Source organism: Dermacentor andersoni, chromosome 1, assembly GCF_023375885.2.
Source record: "Dermacentor andersoni chromosome 1, qqDerAnde1_hic_scaffold, whole genome shotgun sequence".
Classification (NCBI taxonomy): Eukaryota; Metazoa; Arthropoda; class Arachnida; order Ixodida; family Ixodidae; genus Dermacentor; species Dermacentor andersoni.
The window spans coordinates 331936232-331956066 of NC_092814.1; the positions used below are offsets into that span (position 1 = coordinate 331936232).

A 19835-nucleotide genomic window follows, 5' to 3' on the forward strand; every position below is an offset into this window, starting at 1 on the left:
CGAATCAAATATTGGAAAACATTTCTGAAAGCTTTTTCCCAAGAAAATGTGGTGCTGCAAATGCTCAATAGTCTCTTAGCATTGCATAATAGGAATCTAGCAAGCTATTAATCACATGGGTACATAGAAATCAGGGGATACAGCTCGGTCTACTGTTATTAAAGGGAACACCAAATTAGTATGCCAGCACTGATTACAGCTCAGTTCTAGTATATGAAGATCTGGAAAGTTATTTTTTTTATGAATAGAATTGCTGTTGAATCGAATGAAGTGCTTTTTTCCCCTCTTTAACTAATGAATTAGTGGCCCTCTGTTGTACTGAATACCAACGAGGTTCTGTTTAATAATGGTCCTGTGTTTTGCAGCAATCTTATTTATTGCATAGAAAGTTTTCCTTTGCAGTTTTTCTTAAAAATGCGGAAGGGCTATCACAACTTTACGGCAGGTGGCTTAACGTAAGGCCAATCTGTGCGACAGATGAAAGGATTGTGCATCACGTGACTCGCGTTGCTGGCACCGAGAAGCTGTCCCTGCTATTGCATTGTTAGGTTCGGACCGATTTGCCACCTGCCAAAGATTCTGCAATCTACTATACCTGTTTATCCGCCGTCTGCGCCAATGCATGCAACCAGGTCATGACACTTTCGGGTCCGCCTTTTAAATGCAAAGCTAGTTTTGTGGCGAGTTGCTCGAAGCCACAAAAAGGCTGATGTGCGTCTACGGTCGGTGTCAGTAACGAGACTGTCGTTCCGTGTCGCAAATGTGGCGGCCGTGAACAACTCTGTTGCTGCCCCGCTCACTAGCTTTCATTTGCAAGGCGGTTTGTCGACTTTTCGAGTGTCGCACAGCTGCCGCGAATAGGTCTGCGTCGATTTGGCACGAAACCGTAACTTTAATCGCTGACGCCTCCTGAAGCAATGCTGATTAGGACTAATGGCCTAAGCAGTGTGCCGTGATGAACATTCACGGCACACTGCTTACAACGGGCGCAAAGCCATCGCAGAATGCTTGCCTGTAGTGTGTCGATATGACTGGATCATGTGGTCGGTCCCGAGGTCACACGTGCGGGCTAGATTGACAGCTGTCGAAGTGGGGTGAACTTCAACGTTGCGTATCCAACACGATCTGCGTGCTTGTCGGTTGCAATTCGGCCCGTTCTTTCATAAGAAATACGTGCTGCTGATGTTGCCGTTCGCTCTGTTCGTGTTGCGTTATCATTTCGGTTGGTCCTTTCGACCCGGACAAACCTTGTACTGACGTCAGGGAGCGCTCGTAGTGACAAAGTCCGTTACAGCGTCAGCCGAAGTGACCCGTCAGTGGCACGCTCGGCGGTCACTTTGCAGCGTAAACAACTTTGCAGCGTAAACGACGTGAAATGCTCACTTGGGCGGCATCGACCACGAGGGGCTCTGCAGCACAAGTGACATGGGGCACTGCGCAGGTCTCTACACCGAATATATCAAATAGTGGAGAAATCATATAGTATATATTCGATTTGCAAATCCAATTATTCAGACGTTCACTATTAGATTCGGTGTGCTATTCGATATTCGCACACCCCTTGTTTTTCGAAAATAAACTATCTTGACCAAATCTGACTTGCAGGCAGGTCCTTGGACTTTGAGCGAGTGGTCAACCTGTAGTGACCAGTAATGGGGTTGCAATATATATATATATATATCCCTTTGTATACCGACTGTGCCATGATAGATGCTGTAGAAAAGTTGGGAGTCCTTTTTTGCCGACTCTCAAAAGTCTCCCACTTTTAGTTCTTTTTTAACATTTGTCGCACTAAAATTTACACCGTATTGAAACATAACTGAGCAGCTAAATTCTGTATTCTCTGAAGCTTCTCTGTGTCACGATCAGTGGGGGGGTCCCATAATACACACGCATATTCAACAATTGATCTATCAAATGTTTTATAAAGTAACTCTCGTGTAGGTTGGCTCAGTAATTAAGGGTTACGACTGAGAAAACACATTTTTCTTGGTTTAGCTGCAACCTTGTCAATTTGTCGCTGCCATGATAATTTGGCTGTATAATATCTATAAATATTTAAACTCTGACTTTAGTTATTAGGTAGGAAGAACACTGTAGGAAGAATTGAAGGGGTTCTTTTTGTGAGTAAGCATCATATGAACTGTTTGTTTGATTTAATTGTATATGCCATTGATTACACCATTGATTGACTTGATCGAGGTCCTTCAGAAGGATTTCAGCATAATCTGTTTTAGTAATCGTTCTGTACAAAATGCAGCCATTATTATAAGAACAAGAGGAGCCCCATAACGGAACCCTGAGGCACCCCAGAGGTAACTTTCTGGAAACCCGACTCAACCCCATTTGTAACCACTGTCGTCATAATGTAAGGTAGTCTGTGACCCAAAAGACAATCTGAGGATGGACATGCATGCATGAATTTCATGCATGAATTCAGTTAACTCTGTGATACAGGACAAGCCTTTCCGAAGTCCGTGCCGACAAGGCAATGCTGGTGGATTTTCACAGTGTCTTCCTTCTAACAGTTCACTGTTGCTGATGTAATCACCAGCTCTTCAACTACAGGCTACACATCTGCTTTAGTGTAAAAATGGCAGGCATATTTCACATTTTCTTGTGCCTTTGCAACAGAATGGCTGTGCCAGAAACAATGAAGCATAAATAAAAAATGAGTAGGACATTCTTATTGCACCAGTTTTACTCCCTGCTCGTTTGGTTGACTGGAACACACTTTTTGGCAGGCTTTTGACCTTTCATGGTGGACGCATTCCCTGCAGGCTAGGTGAGCTCGCCCTGGATGTAATGGACTCGTGTGGTGGGCCCCGCAGTCCTGGTGGGGCAGGCCGACCCTCCCCCGGCGTGGCCTCCTCGCCCAAGAAAAGTGGCTCAGCTGGCAGCACCAGCCTGAACACATCGTCTTCCGCCATCACGCCTGTGTCTTCGGGTGCCAGTGTGACATCGGGCTCCTCCAAGAGTCACCATCGGGGTGAGGAAGGTTGGAAGGAAGTGGTACGCCGTTCCAAGAAGGTGACGGTGCCCTCAACTGCTATAAGCAGGGTGATTGGGCGCTGTGGCTGCAACATTAACGCCATCCGTGAGGCCTCAGGAGCCCACATCGAAGTGGAGAAGCACAAGGGCCAGGGAGAGCGCACCATCTTGATCCGGTGGGTGCTTCCATCCTCTTTTTGTTGTATTTTTGCTGAAATAGAGTTTCAAATTTGTAGGGTCCTTCCTCGGTTACAGTGCCTTATGGGCGGTGCATTGGTGTGCTGAGGGCTCATTGGGTATGCTGTCTATGGGGCTAGCACAGAAGGCAGGCTCTGGTTCTAGACAAACTCGATCACGAACATGTAGTGCAAGTGACTGTGAAGGTTTGGGTTTTACTCAAGCGGTCGTGTGCTTCCCACAGGCTGGAACTTTGTGCCACAGAGCAGGAATGATTTGTTGCTTGGGTAAATTTTTGCAAATCCATCATTGAGGTTTTTTTTGTTTTTAGTGTATTAGACAGGGACAAGAACGTGGACACACATAGCACTAATACGTCTAATCTGCTGAAAAATACCTTAATATTGCAGTACCAACTAGCGCGACGATTAACCTTGGTGAATGCCTGATCCAGCTGGTTTAAAACTATCCCTTCCTTTGGGATGGCTGTGACATTATCTCACTTGGCATCATCTAAGCCAATTTCAGTCAAGAGTATTTGCTGGCCACTCAGAGATACTCATTTATAGTTTTAATCTTTGTGCTTCGGCTTTTAGCACGTGCTGTCACACACTCTGCTGCAACAAACATATTGGAGAAATGTCAGAGGACATATCAACACATTACTGTATGGACATCTGAAAAATATGCCATGCAAACGTGACTGAAATTTCCACGATATTCGTGGTACAAAGGATTACTGGGGGATGTGCGTTTGCAAAGTGTATTTCAAAATGATATAATTCCATTGCAGTCAGTTTTGATAGCAGCTTTTACCTCCTTCCATGTAGTTGCCCAAGAATTTGGTTTTGCATCTGATTGCACCTTGCAGGCAATCTTCTGCCCAATTTGCTGGGATAAAAAAAGGCACATGTGAAAATCAACTAGATACAGTAGAACTTCTTTGGTACTATCTTGTTTTGTACTGAGCAAGTTGGTTATACATGATTAAAACGAAGGCGCCAAATAAAACAACGAACGAAGGAAGGCAACACGGAACCACGTAGACGCTACGTTGTTGTCCCGTGTTGCCTTCGTTTGTCGGTTGTTTTATTTGACGCCTTCATTGTAATCTTGTTTCGTACGATTACCTGTCGCCAATGTTCGTGATTGAGAACACAAAAGGCGACCAAATACAGTCACACTTCATTTTTACAGGTTACTACGTTCCCTGAAAGCAGTCTTTCGGCACCAATATTTAGTACATTGCGAAACTGCAATCGTATGATAAGTTTCTGCCTGCTAGATCCCATGTGAACAAGAAAAAGGTGCGAGACGAGCGATCAAAAGCAGTAAGCGCCCGCCACGACAACTTCTTGCAGTACTCTCCTCAGGCGCCTGTGTCCTGGGAAAATAGCATCACACACTCACTTCCCTCTTCCAGTACCAGCAAGTCTCCTTGCGAGTCGTTTCCTGTCATATTCACAACTATCACCATTAACGCTGTTGTGATAAGCATCTTCACCTATCTGTTTCACAACATGTGTGGTGATAGCCATTGAAAGTGTACTGCACGCCTTTAATAAGCAATAACCCGAGCATGCCGCCGTTTTCTGCTGCAGGCGGCGCGAAGTGCGGTTTCGATCTGGCAGCATCGTCGAGCATCGCCTACCAGCTAGATCTCATTTCGATTTCCTGCCGTCTTACACTACGTAATAGGAAAAACGACAGTGTGCGCTTCGGGCCGCTCGAGCCCCACCAGTTAGATAGGCATCGTCTTGTGCAATGTTTTGCTGAGTGGGTACGTTGAAGCTTCTGCCAAAATACCCAGCCTCAAGAAACTGCTGACCCAGGCTCAGTTCGAGGTGCACAAACGTAAGCTTTCCGAAGCCACAATAATGACACGTCTGGGGCCGCTAGGGCCCCGCTAGCTCGGCTAATGTTGGCTTCTCCTACTGCAACGATTTGCGGAATGCTTCACATTACACATGTGAACTACAGTTAAGTCTGGCAAATTTTTTAGTGATTTGGATGTTACGTTTTCCCAGTTAGTATGTTTTATGTCACATTTTTTCCAAAACACATAAACGAGTTTCTACTGTATGTAAGGAGATTCATACACTCCTGTGATCCAACATGTGATAAGAAGAGAAACACTTTACGAAGAATTAAGTCATAGCAATATACAAAAAGCCCTTAAGAGTTCTATTCACAAATTGTGACACAGTCGGAGCTACCCCACCATAACTCAAATTTAATTAATCCCATGTGTGCGGCAGCAGCTATTTAAACAGTTTGTGCAAAGCTGCAGTTTGTCTTACACAATAAACGTGAATTTCTTTCTGCTCAAAAAAATTTTAGTTTCTTACAGGTGCACAAACACTCCAGAATCCCTTGGTGCATGAAGCCATCAAACAGATGGAGATACAAAAACACACTATTCATTACTGTCGATGTCAAGCATGTGTTTTCAGCCTACAAACTTATTCTGAGTGATAAGAGGGCACAATCTTAAACACCAAAAAGACAATAGTCATATATTGCTGTTATAACTAATACCCCTGTCACATGGGCACCCGTAAGCTCCATTTAACTCCTTCATCTTTACATCAACCGAGTTGTGCTCCATGTCACACGGTCTCCCTTGTGTCAAGGTAGTTAAATGGAGATTTCGGCGAAGGAGGTTTGTCAGCGACCATTACTGCCGGATGGAGTAATCTCGTTCCCAGGTAGCTAGAGCTTCGCAGAATACAGCGCTAATAAAATAGTTGTAACTCTACTAGTTGTAATAGTTGTGCCTGTATCCTCTGCACCAGTGCTTCGCCATGCACCGTGGGGAAATGTTCTGCCATTTTGTTTGTTTATCCACTTTGTCATCACCTGGAAGCAATTGAGCTCACCGCAAACACACGCACATGCACGATTACAGTTGCCGACTGATTTTTCGGACTCCAAAAATTCGGACATGCTCGATTATTCGGTCTGCTTCGCGGCACCGCCATTCTCCCCATAGACCATAATGTATAACAACTGCCGAAAGTTCGGACACCTTGCAACTTCTCGTCTGATTTTTCGGACACTCCTTGAGCCAACTCGATCGAGAGCTCCATGCACCAACTCTGACCGGTGCATGGTTAGACTTGCTGAACGCCATTTTTGTTTTGAATGGAGCCTCCTTGCTGCCCCACCAAGTGGCGCTACTGCAAATCCCCGCTCATCATCATCGTTTTTGCCTGGTTCGTAGCTACAGCAGTTCTGGTCTCAGCTTAGTCAGCCATGTCAAGACAATCCAGCAGCTGATTTGTTTCTTCATGCATGACGCTGCATTTTTCATTTGTGCGACCGGTGTCGCGGTGTGACGGCGTGGCGATATTTGCTTTGTGTGCTGTGTCGAGGTTGCGGTGAAGCAACGCGTCATACGGAAACATCATTGAAACATCGTGTTGGCGTCGACAGTGCCCGCGCACACTGCGCTGGGAATGCCAGCAGGCGGGTGCCGGGAGGCCTAGGATTTGTCACCTTCCGATGTGCTCCCTACTGACGCCGCAAATGTTCTGCCGAGACCTGCGCAGTGGTTGCATTGCGATTCCAGACACCGTCTCATTTGATAGTTTCACAGGTGTGTATACTGCTGTACTGACATGCGCAGAACTCGATGACGGCGAGATCATTTGTCAGGTTTCTGCTGCGCCGCCGGACGACGACTTCAAGTCTGAAGATGACGCACCATGTGCTACGCTGCAGTCGCATGCGAAATGTGTACAAGCAGTGACAGTGCTTTCAGCCGCCTATAGTGGCCGTACGACCTTCTCAGAGATTCAGGCTTATCTGATTGCGCCTAAACAGAACAGCGTGCAACGGCGCATTCACGATTTCTTCAAGCCTACTGCCGAGCCCGAATAAGTGCGTGGAAATACAGGATTTTTTTTTCTTAATCTGCTTTTTTCGGACACCTGTTTATTCGGACATTTCCGCAGTCCCCGTGAGGTCCAAATAAACGATCGGCGACTGTACACAGCACAGAATCACAGCTCGAAGTGCACCAGTCAAAGTGACCCATGTGCCCACGCATGAAAGCAAGAGCACAGTGGGGCCAGCATTGCTTTCAACTATGCTTGGAAAACAAAAGTCTTGCGATAACATACAGCAAACTTTCTCGCTGTGATTTTATTAGATTAGATGGTCTGTTAAAAAACACTACCTCTAGATTACTTTAATGGTGACTGTATGTGAACAGTTGCACGCGGAAGTAAGCACAGCAGCGCCGTTTATTTCCCATGCGGCGCCCGTCGAAAGCTCGCACTGTGCGTGCCACATAGCACGGCTGCAACTCCATTGCCTTGAATCTCCATTAGGGAGTTCCATGCCCAATGGAGTTCGCGGGTGCCCGTGTGACAGGGGTATTAAACAAACATTTGTACACATACTATTCAGTGTTTCTTACTGAAACATTTGTTGACGTCAATCCATTAAGCATGTATTTTGGCTTCTCTCATGAACCATTTAGCAGCTTTTCTGTTGTATTCTGTGTTTTTCGTGCTTGCTGCACTTGATTTGTCATTGTAAGCAGAAAATTTTTTATATGAAATACGCACTACTTGCTCTGAAAAAAAAAAAGTATCTGAAGAAAAATTTGTAGGAGCAGATGGCTCTCTTCAGTGTAAAGTGGGGAGGTCCCGCAACCTTTGCTTTTTGCCAGGTTATGTTGAAAAAGAGTAAAGCACGCTAGCTTTGATCATCGTGGAGATCAGCGGTACAGCCATAGCGATGGATTCAATTATGGTTGGTGGCCGATGCTGTCAGTTTCATCGTTCGCTGTTCTCATACTGTTGTTTAATTTTTCTAATGTACTGCTATTGTACAGTCTTTTTGCTTTGTGCCGTTTGTGCTACAGCTCCTACAGCTTGCGCAAGGAGGATGCCGGATAAAAAGCAACCCTCGGACGTCTATTTGTGCATTGTTTAGCATAGCTGCTGGCAGTGCCACTTCAAAAATATATAGTATTGCATGTACTTAACACTTTCGTGACTGTGGGAAAAATCGATAGTTTTCAGCTGGTCTAAAAAATATTTCTTTTCCTGTCACAGAAAATGCTTGATGTTAAAGTGTATGGTATCCAATTGTGGAGAAAGCAATTATCCTTCCAGTGGTAATAATTTCAAACAACATACCGTATTTGTTCGAATCTAGGCTGATAGTTTTTTCCAAATAATAATCTACAAAACTATAGGGTTGGCTTAGATTCAAGGATTTTAAAAAAACGCGCCAGTTTGTAACTGGAAATGATAAATATGGTCCATAGCTAGCGCCATCTAAAAAATTCAGTATCGTAGCCGCTACTAGTCAGGTCAGTAGCCAACTGAAGTATACGAGCGATGTCGCTGTGACCTGTGTTGTATCGGAGCTGAATCTGAGGTATCGATGTGCGGCGTGGCATTACCGTAATGGCACACTATAGTGCCGCTTTCAAACGAAAAGTTGTGCTAGCCGCAGAGCCATAGCATCGATGAGAAAAACGTCTGTCGTTGGAAGGGGGAATGGGAGATGCTTTTGTGTGTGCTGCAACGAGGAGATCACAGCAGTAAGGATGATAAGCACCCAATAACAGAGAGGAGCTGTTCACTGAGATCGCGCCGCGTTTCGATGCGTGCAATGCCACACTGTCTGCACATGCATGGGTGCGCGGACACGAGCTTGTGCGCATCCGCAAGCGTACGTGTAGGCTAACGGTGGTGACGATGTAGGGTGAGCTCGGCATGTTCATATTATATAAGTGCTGTTATCATTTTGTGAACGCTGTCCTCATTTTTTCTGGCTTCGGACATTCGGGGGTCAGCTTAGAATCGGAACCGGCCTAGATTCAAGTAAATACGGTATTTATAGTAGAACATCGTTCATACGTTTCAGAAGAAAACCTTGAGAGTAAACGTACTAACCAGGAAAACCTACGCTCCGAAGTAACTAAAAAAAATTTGACAGACTCAACTATTGTTGACATCTGCGTAATGCAAAGTGTCGCGCGGATCGTTACGGCATGAGACACGGATGCGCACCAAGCTGGTAGTGTTCTGGGGCCCGAGACGCATTTTGCTGTTTTCCTATTGCGTGGGGGATGGGAAACCGAAGTTGAAATGGAGCTGGTGGGCGACGTTGGATGCATCCTGCAGCAGAGAACAGCAGCGCGTTTGGGTTATAGGCTACTAAAAACGTACAGTATGGTATACCAATGGCACTACACTCCACGCGCTGTAAAACATAGGTGAAGATGCTTATTGCAATAGGTCTGGCAGCGATAGCTTTGAATAAGGTGTGTGACGACCCAAGCGGAGATTTGTTGGTACCGGAATAAGAAACTGTCCACGCCATCGTTTTCACGTGATACGGGCAGCTGTATACTGCTCTCGATCGTGTGCACCTCGCGGCTTTTCTTGTTCACATGGGATCTAGCGGCCGGAAGATGTATACTATCGTGGTCTGCAGCAGGCAATGGCAGCGCGTTTGGTTATCGTTTATGAAAAGCGTGCGCTACACTTTCGACGGCACCACGCACTGTGAAACCCATAGGTGAAGATGCTTATCGCAATAAGATGGTGATATCCGTGAATGCCACGTGCGACGACCCCTGAGAAGATTTGGTGGTACCGAAATTTGAAACTGAGTGCACGCTGGCGTTTTACCGTGAGCCGGGCGGGCGAGCATCGTGGTGAAGCTGCCGCGGCGGGCAGCTGTATACTGGACTTCTTCGATTTTCCACTTCTGGCTACCTGCGGGCTACCAGAGCCAGCCAGAGCATCTTTGTTTTTCTCTGGTTGCTCTGCCCACTGCGCCACACACTTACGGCGGGCGTTCGTTTTGCTCGGGCTGGACGATTCTGGTTACTCGCGGGCTGCCAGAACCTGCCTTGACGATTTTGGTGTGGCTGCTCTCTGGAAGTTCTCTGGCTAGCACATGACTGAAAGAGGCGACGGGCGCTCGCCGTCATCTTTACGGAGACTTCATGGATTGCAACGCGGGTGCTTGAGGACTTAAGTTTACTTCGCTCAGCCAACTGTCTACGGTCACCTTCAGATTTCCCTACTTCTAGCGTTATCTTTTTAGGTGCTAACGCTCCGTTCCGCATTACGAAGCGGTGTGATACGAGCAGTGGTGAACCGTTTGAAGCTTTTGTGTGCGTATGTGTCCCCCCCCCCCCCTGAAGGGTTCTTCGCAGCGGTGATCAGTGCGGCACGCTCTCATGCGTGCATGCTATCTGCATCGTGTTCCACGTAAGTTGTAGAAGCTCATTCACACATTGCAGCACATTTTGGGTTCGTCCTTCTCTGGTGGCGTTCCTTTTCACATATCTTGCTTACGTATACGGAGATATCTTCTTTTTCTGCAGTTAGCAAAGGCTTTGCAGCTAGCCCGTGTTCGCTCCGTCTCCATCGTATGCTTGGGCGGCACCTCAAAACCGATATGTGTTCGAACTGCAGGCCGTTGATCTAAGAATGCACTGATTGAGTAATAGGCACACGTACATTAGACACACGTACATTGGCTTATTGCTCTCATGATCGCGACCAATGTTGTTTTTCATGTGAAACATTTCGCTGGTCACAGGCGGCGTGCATTTTCGTGCGCCAGCCGCATCCCCATCTCTTTTGGGTGAAAATGAGAAGCACCATCAGCCACAATAAACTCTGAAATTGAAGCCCAAGCAGGTCGGCACGATATTTTATGCATATGAGAAGTACCGGATAGCCTGCTTTTTCATGTCTTGTCAAGTGACGACACAACACCAACTCATCAGTGTCGCCGGTGGGCGACGTGATCGCTGCGAGCAAATATCCTCGAGCTATCGTTTTCGAGTATACAATCACTTATGCGCGATTTTGCGTCTTGTCATTGGACGCGTCGGAGGCCATCTGTTGCACTGCGCAAGGTGAGGTTGGCCCAGTACGCGTCCTGCGCCGAGCCACACGAAATCGTGCGAAAGTGATAGTATCCCGGAATGCAACTATATATTTTCAAGCTGGCAACGCATAAATGGGCCGACTACGCCATGCGCTGCCATGCTGGTAGCATGTTTACATTTGGCCAGCTGTCCCGGCGTTCGATTTTGCAAACTTCAGGCAGGTTTGGGTTGTCTTGGGACCCCAGCCTATGTGACTTCCTATCAGGACCGGAACTAGCTGGCTGCCATCTGGCTTCCCACGGGCTGCCAGAACTCCAAAAATCGAAGAGGCCCACTGTTCTCGATTGCGCGCGTCTCGCGCATTTTCTTGTTTACACGGGATCTAGCGACCGGAAAACGTATCATATGATCGCAGTTAGGCAACAAACTGAATGTTAATGCAGAAAAATCTTGTTTTCTGGGAACGTTTGAACCAGTAAAAAAAGAGCATAACTCTATTGGGTCATTTTTGTGTGTTCTCGATTGCAAACGTTGGTGCCGGGAAAACGTACGTGAACAGGAGCGTATCAACAAGGCTCCACTGTGTTAAAAATAGTATGAAAAAAATTATTAAAGAAGAAAATTATAACAAAAATGAAAAAGAAATTGATGAAAACATTAATGCTGCTTTGCACAAGATAAGCCTAAGAAAAATTCGAAATATACAGTTTGAACACAAGAGCCATATGCACTAATCCGGCAAATATAAGCTCTGTATGCAAGATACAGAGCTTATTAGCCCAACATTAGCCCTAGTGACTGCACTGCACTCCAGAGCACGATGCCAGGTCCACTACCGGCCATGTTTATGCACAAAACTCCACTGCTTACTCGGCCGCTGGCCATTAATTTTTGTCGTTCAGTCACACCTGAATGACGTTGATACCCTGCAGATAAGAACTGTGACCTTTAGAATATGCCACATATACTTGGCGATGAAACTGTCCAAGAAGAAAACGAAAATCACCAGTGGGTGCCTGTTGACATTCAGGTTGGTTTGATGCACTTTCGCTGTCCGGACTAAAGTATGATGAATTGGAGTCGTCTTCCAAGTCTGTGCTACTACCATCATCCAGAAATCCAAGCCCAGATGCATGGGAATCTGTTGACATAGGCCGTTTCTGTGGAGCAGCGACACACGTTGATGCCATCTTCGACGCTACCAGCGCTTGTCACCCCAACTACGACGGCACTTTGAAAATCCTCACTCCTTGAAAAAGCGAAACACAAAAACGAAACTGAGGAAATAGTTTCTCTTTAACCCATTAGGTGGCACTAGCTGTCTAGAAGCGTTTGGGGAGTGCCACAATTTGAACTTGTAACCATCGATAACATGCTTTCGATGGGGATAGGCACGGTCACGAAAGTGTTAATTTCATACATATAATTTGCTTACAAGTGCAGACCTTTCTTGCTACCTTGCTACCCTGTACAATCAGAACAACAAATTGTGTAGTTGTAATTTCGTAATTGTGTTTCACGTATTCCATGGCACGGTGATACTGGAAATATTGTGCACATTAAAAGAAACCTATGGACATCTCAACTTTGGTCTAGTCCCGCATGTCATAGGGCTCCAGTCACGTTAACATGCCCTGGTTCCTCAAACATCTCGTTCTTCCTTGCTTAGCGCACCCTAAACGTGCAACGCATGTTCCAAGTATTAATGGTAGAACTGGCATAGTTGCGTTTTATGCACAGGGAAATCCATTCTATTAAAAATAATGAAACTAGTTTGGTCATTTTTATCCTGAGTGCCTCATTGTTGCATGTAAAGCTGACTGTGCTATATTTACAGACTATTTTAGTTAAAGTAGAGACCATATTTGGTATATACAGAAGGTTTCATGTAGCTTGAACCAAACTTTAAAAATAGAGTGGTACACCTTAGACAAGCGAGGCCCATGTCACATTGCCTGTAGTCGTCTTGAGTTACTCTGGCTCTATTGAAGTGCAGTGAACTAGTGCAGTAAAACCCCACTGATACATTCCTTACTATTGTATTTTCAAGACCGCTACATTGCATTTTTGCAGTCCAAATGTAAAGCCTATTGATTCCTATGTATTACGTTTCCATTTGATATGTCAGCATTCTATAATGTTCCCGCATCTTATGGTGCGGTGGACACATATTTAGCTTTCCAAAGGTAAATTCACACTCGCATGTTGCTTCAAAAAGATAAATGCATATTTGCAGTTAAACCTGTCCAGCCCCACCCGTGGCCCCTACACGAAATGCAGAAAGTATGCGATCGTCAGTCCTGATAAGCATTTCCCTGCGCAGTTGCGCTTTTTGCCAGTTTCCTAATGTCAGCTTCGCCGCGATACAGCCGTGTGATGCGGTGAAACAGTAAAACTGTCGCAAAACGTAGTATGCGCCCTTTAATTATACACACATGCATGCACTGTCTCTCATCACAGTATGAGACCCGAGACGCCTAATAAGTGTACCGGCAGCCGTTTAGAGCTGTTCCCGGCATTACTGTGGCAATTTGGAGCCTTCCTCACTGTTATGTTCTCCCGTCTGTACATTTTCTTTTTGCAGTTTCTTGAAAACCATATCAACGGGGTTCTGCTGTAAGTAGTTAGCAAAAAAAGCACAAATAGCGCACATGGCCATTATTTGCAAGAAGTGTTTTGCCTTTCCTTGTCTTGTGAGCCCTTGTTGACGTGCCTTATCATTTTGCAGTTTCAACATCTTGGTGTCCATCCTAGACTTTTCGGGCCTTTGCGCGTACCTTAGTAGTAAAAACGTCCTCTCAACGTTGCCAGACGTCATGCTCTCTTCTAATTTTTTTTTCTTCCATGTAGACGAGCCAGTGACAGAAGCTCAAGGTCCAGTGAGATTGCCTCGTTAGTCTCCAACGCAGAACGGTTGCACAGAAACGAGACACGACCTTTGAACGAAAAGCATGTTGCGGGGTGTGTGTGTGCCGCCGTCTCTGTGAGGCTTTCTGTTTCTTTTCTTTTCGCGTTGCATTAGTAGAGCCTTGGTTTTTCTCGCGCATGCACATACCCGCTGGCATCGCTGTCAGCTCACGCCTGTTTGTGGAAAAAGTTACTATTATTTCTAGCTTTCGGAAGATAGGAAGAGAATTCTGCTGGCCGCACCAGCCACTGCTGACACCTGAACAATAACCAGAAAGGGGGTGCAACAAAAAAGAGAAAGGAATAGGGGAAATGAAATTAGAAGAGAAGTAAACAGGAACTACAGTTGAATCTCTTGAATACAAACTCCAAGGGGCCTGAAATTTATTCCAATTAAAGAAAGCTCATTGAATGGAGGACATACATGCAGCACTGCATTACTTTACTGTTAAATTTGTGAATTTTGGTGCACCAAAGTACGATACTTGCAACGGGAGATAGGAGGAGTAGCCGGTGCCCAGCTGCACTGCTTGATCGGAGGTGCCACGGCATGAGTTCACGTTCATGAGACCATGGTCAATGGCGCGGTATGTTCAAATTAACAGGATTCCACTATGTATGGTATATGTACAAAAGTGACTTAGTGCAATTTACACAGGACATTTCACTTCCCGTGCAGGGTACAGCAGCAGTGAATGCTAGATTGCCGGCAGGATAGGTCATTGTGCCCACAAGCCATTGTGGATACAGTGAGATTCTAGAAATTTTCACTTCTGGCCACCTTTCTTGGCATTTTTGAATGAGCAAACAATTTGCTCTCGCTTCCCCCAACCTCCCAGGCATGAACGCTGACATCTGGCGTGCCTCCCCTCACAAAACGCATTAGCAGAGGAGAAATCGAAAACTTCATTGTACTAGGTGCTTCAGTTCCATACTTTTTGTACTGATGTAATAGTCCCTTTTTCCACAAGAACCATCGCGTGTAGATGAAGCGGTAGCGTTCATTGGTCTTTAACACCTACATATTTCCTTACCCTTCACAAAGGGCCAGACTTAAAGGGGCCCTGAACCACACCGCGGGCTTGGTGAAATAAAAGTCCGTGGGTAGCATACGCTGCTTGCTGTGAACATCTAAACCAAGTTTTCCTGTCATACGCAGTGCATGGAGCTTGCAAGCAAATAGCGAAGTCACCTTCCTCTTAAACACTCTTTTTAACACTAGTTCATTATCAGATGCACTATTTCGTCATTCCCTTAGACGGCTGCTATTGGCTGATAGCTGACATCAAGCTGCTGTCAGTTACATGGTGTAGATACTGCGGGGTGCCGCCATGAGTCCACTGGCTAAGCACACTGTGGCTCGTTGAGGACAACCCCATTTGTCTTATGCTTAGAGTGTTGTAGGCACCAAAGGCGGCAGTCGTGGCGTCTACGTTAACATTCAAAATTAAATTTGAACTGTGTGCCACAGTGACATTTAGTCACGCCCCTATGCACCGTAGCCTTCGCCGTGCAAGGCATTGAAGAAGGAACAGGAGCACAGTAGAGGCCGTACTTGATTGCCAATAACTCCGCTTCTGCTGAATGTATTGAAGTACTTTTTGCAGCAAAGTATTTCTGAAATAGCCTAAAATAGCATATTTTCACTTCAAATGACTTTCTTCACTTCGATAAAAAGCAGTTCAGGGCCCCTTTAAGAGAGGAATAAGGTCTACTTAACACTTTCCTGCCCACGCCTATATCCATCTATAACATGCTATCGATGCCTGAAATATTGTATTTTGCTGCTCTTCAAGCGCTTTGGTACAGCTAGCATCATCTAATGCATCAATTAGAAACTATTTCTTTAGTTTCACTTTTCTGCTCCAATTTTCTACCACACGGTGATTTTTAACTCTTTAAGAGTTTTTGACATACTTATACGGCTTATGTTTGATATGTTATGTTTGATAGTTCAGGTGCATTTAACACCCCTGCTTGTGTTTGTGAGGTGCTGCCATTTCTATGTAGTCGCACAAACTCATTTGAAATTGTGTTTCTGCTCACCGGGTCACACAACTCGATTTGTTAACCTCTGAGTGTTCACTCACACGATTGCGCACGACTTGTTTGCTACCTCCAACGCATGCATAAAGGAGATGCCATCATCTTTTACGGTCGCCGCAATCGTGTTTCCATTAGCTTAGATATGGCCTTGCATAACTTTAATTCAGAGATAATTTTTTTTTTTTTTTTTTTAAGTAATAAGCTTTTGCTTTTGGTAGGGGTTTGCGTATTCCTATACAATGGGATGTGTGCAGTCATGATTTTTGTATGGCTGCACGCATTGCCTCTTCTTCCAGTAAGCCCTCAAGCATATCTTCTTTTGGCTCTGAGTACAAACCAAGTATTGAGCCAGAATCAGCGGATGACAGCTCATCATTGGATGAGTAATTTCCACCGAGCAGGTCAGACTCGAGTGCGATATGGCCAGAACAAGCAGGCATGGCACAACGATGCTAGATGGAGCAAAGGGGTCTCTTCGCCAGTTCTGTTCTCTGTTGACTCCTCCGAAAGTGGCCATGTTGCTGACTATGTGCTACCACCAAACGCTAACGAAGTGGAGTGCTTCAAGCTCTTCTTTGATGGAGACATAGGTTGACTTGTAATGAGCGAAACAAACAAGTACGCATGTGAGAAGTCATCCATACCTCGCCTCCCCTGTAGATCGCACCTCAAAGCCTGGAAGGACGTTTGATTTTGCTGAACTTTACTGTTTTTTAGGAGTAGCACTGATGGGCCTAGTCCAGAAGATTACATTGAGAGATTATTTGTCGGTTTAGTCCACGCTGGACACTCCGTTCTTCTGGGAGATTTTCTCAGGCAACCGTTTTTGTTGCTGCGAGTCCTGCACTACAGCTCCGTAACAGACACCGCAGATCGCCTGAGAGCAATTGGATGATTATAAAAGACATTAAGAACAAGTTGTCCAGTCTTTTTCTTTCCTACCAAGATATTTACGTTGAGTCATTGATGCCTTGGAGGAGCCAATGATGCATTTTTGTGATGTGTGACGAGAAGACCGAATAAGTGTTGAGATTCTTAACCTGCATGGGGCCTCTACAGACGTGACCATCAACAAAGAATTAGGTTTATCAGGCTTCATTATTGCTGACATTCTAGCTGATTTCCTAGACAAAGGTCATTGTCTATTTGTATTTGGAGGCAATTGGTACACCAGAGCAGCGTTATTAAATTTTTCGCAAAGCAGAAAGACCAATGCTTGCAGAACCATGCATCAGAACAGAAATAAATGTTACCTTGAAAGTTTTCACACCAACACATTGATGGCACGCAAGTGGTGTGACAAGACTCCGTTGCATGAACCTGAGCTGTGGCAGACTGACAAGATCAACAAGGACAGGGGAAGATCGGAAGAAGCCTGCAAGTGTGATGGAATATAACAAGAAAATGGGTCTCATTGATAAGGTTGACATGTAGCTCAGCTTTAGTGATAGCATTAGACATACTCTCAAGTGGAACAAGATTTTCTTCGACCTTCTCAACATGGCCCTCCTGAACACTTTTGTCTTGTACCACGAGAGTACTGCGTCAACAATGAAACTTGCACAATTCTGAAGGCGTGTCGTGTCGCAAGGCAGCAGATTGAGCAGCACCACACACCGAGAGGACTGCTTGCGGACAACTCTACGGAGAAAACATTCTGTAAGTGACTGCTGGACATTTTTTGAAGCTTTCACAAACATGCGCCCCAGGCAGCCAGCCACCGCAGCCAGCGCAGGTGCCATCTGTGCGAACAAAAGCCAACGCTTCAGACAAAAAAAAAAAAGAAGCATGCATAATTCATGTGTGTTGCTTGCAACAAGGCGCTCTATGTTGAGCCCTGCATGAAGACATCTCATACTCTGAAAAGATACCAGATGTCCTTTTTTCCCCTCCATTTTCCTGGGTACATTTTTTTTGTCTGTATACTGTGTCTGCATGAAAGGCTCTTTTCTGACAAATTGATAGCCATAAATAGTGCTAGACATTTTTGCTGGACGTCCTACTGTGTACCATATATGTATGTATACTATTATTACAATTAAAATGTTTCTAATACAAAATATTGCTTGGAATAATTTTTTGCTGTATTTAGGAGTGTAAAATCATTTCCTGCTACTGGAAACTGCAATAAAAAAAAATTGACCGCAAGGAGAGGCAAGGTTCTTAGAAAAAAATTCGACCCTCAGAAGGTTAAAGCACTTCTGGAGTCTGGGCATAGTCGAAGTGGTGAGCGCTCGTTCCCAAAATGGCATTGACATTGCAAGCTACTGCTTCATGGAAATACTGCATTTCCGCCAATTCTGATGCATCTGCATGCGAGTTATTGAGTTTTCTTCTCGTAACTGTTTTGTTGCTGCCGTGCACTGCTAGAGATAGATACCCCGGTTCTAAAGGTCACAGTACTTGTGTGCAGGGTGTAAACATTCTTCGGTTGAGATCACTTGCTGGTGACTGCACAGGGAGTTGAGCTTCCCCTAAAGACGCCCGGGGGTCAACCTCGTGCTAGGGCTAGTCGCTACGGCCACAGTCCATCCATACTTTTCGTTTCATACAGCATCCGCAGTCTGCGCACTGCGCCACTTGGGCAGGTAGAAGGGCATCGGAGTAGACAGCATTGTGCTCCGGCAGCAACTGCACACTTTGCGACTGGGCGCAAGGGGATCTGACGATCGCGGCTCAATTTTTCACACCATGTATGGAGGAAAGCGGGAAGGCAGCGCAGGAGGGTGGGAGGCGGCTTCGACTCCGCTGACAAGTGCACACTGCAGTCACTCGCGCCCTATCTTGAAGTGGATCTGTAAACGGCTCATAACCTTTGTGCACGCTGTCGTCTCGCTGCTCTTGCATTGAAGCGATAGACCGCATGAAGGTCACTTCGCTCACTGCTGCTGCTGCACTTGCTCACACTAGCATTTTGACCGCGAGTGTGCACGCACATTGCGTAAGAAGTTTGTTTGCTTGTGTGTGTTGACGCAATGCTTGTTAATTCAATTAGTAAGCGAATGCTTCCAAGTTTATATGGCCGATAAAACTACTATCCTTACTTCATATAGCTGTCTGCTAATTTGCTATCACAATGCTTTGCCTGTCTGGCAAAACTGCAACTTTCTCTCTCGGGTATTTTTGTTGAGTGGCACACTTCCGGAGACGGTCTCGTGTGCAAGCTGTTGGGTTTGTCTTCTTTCGTGAAGCGGACAATTTTGTGCGCTCTGCACAAGAACCGTCGATTAGGGGTATAAGTCACTGCCACAATCACACGCACTCAGGAAGGCATGAGAGGATGAAAGAGCATGATCGCGGCACTGGAACACAGTAGGAAATATCATAGTTTCGTTCTATGCATGCACGACTGCAAGAGGTGGGAACAAGGAGACAAAACAGAGGTGTATCTCTCTTGCTATGGTATGAAGTAGAACAAAAACATGCAGACATTCGGTTTGTATATCTTATTATTTCTCTAAACTTTGATTCCTCTAGTGAAGCAACAGATTAAATAACTGATGTTGCCTTCAATGCAATTTTCTAAATGGCATATCACTGAGTGATGTCACGGCACTGCCATGTATGTAGGTACAGTGTACTAGAAGGGGCAGTGGGGGGCAGCGGGCGGTACTCTCCGCATGATTGCGGCAGCGTTGCCAGTAGCAGTGGCGCTGCGATCGACCAATCTTGAAAAAGTGGCCGACGAAAAGCACGCACACTGCGACGGACTACCTATATGCTTGACGCGCGCAGGAGGTTTTTTTCAGATTCTTTCCTCAAGCGCTTTGTTTGTTTGGTCTGTTTTCTCTGCTTACGATCAGACAATGAAAGGCATATTTTTTGCCACAGATGCTAAAGC

General features: G+C 45.6%; 1 protein-coding gene across 1 annotated transcript in view; it reads left to right on the plus strand.

Annotated features, from left to right (window-relative positions):
- LOC126516797 (ankyrin repeat domain-containing protein 17-like) overlaps positions 1-19835 on the plus strand; it is a 228066-nt gene that overhangs the window by 148290 nt on the left and 59941 nt on the right. The window contains exons 23-24 of the mRNA XM_055063998.2: positions 2781-3167; positions 13892-14002. Of these exons, the coding sequence (XP_054919973.2) occupies positions 2781-3167; positions 13892-14002 (498 nt within the window). The remainder of the gene's footprint in view (positions 1-2780; positions 3168-13891; positions 14003-19835) is intronic.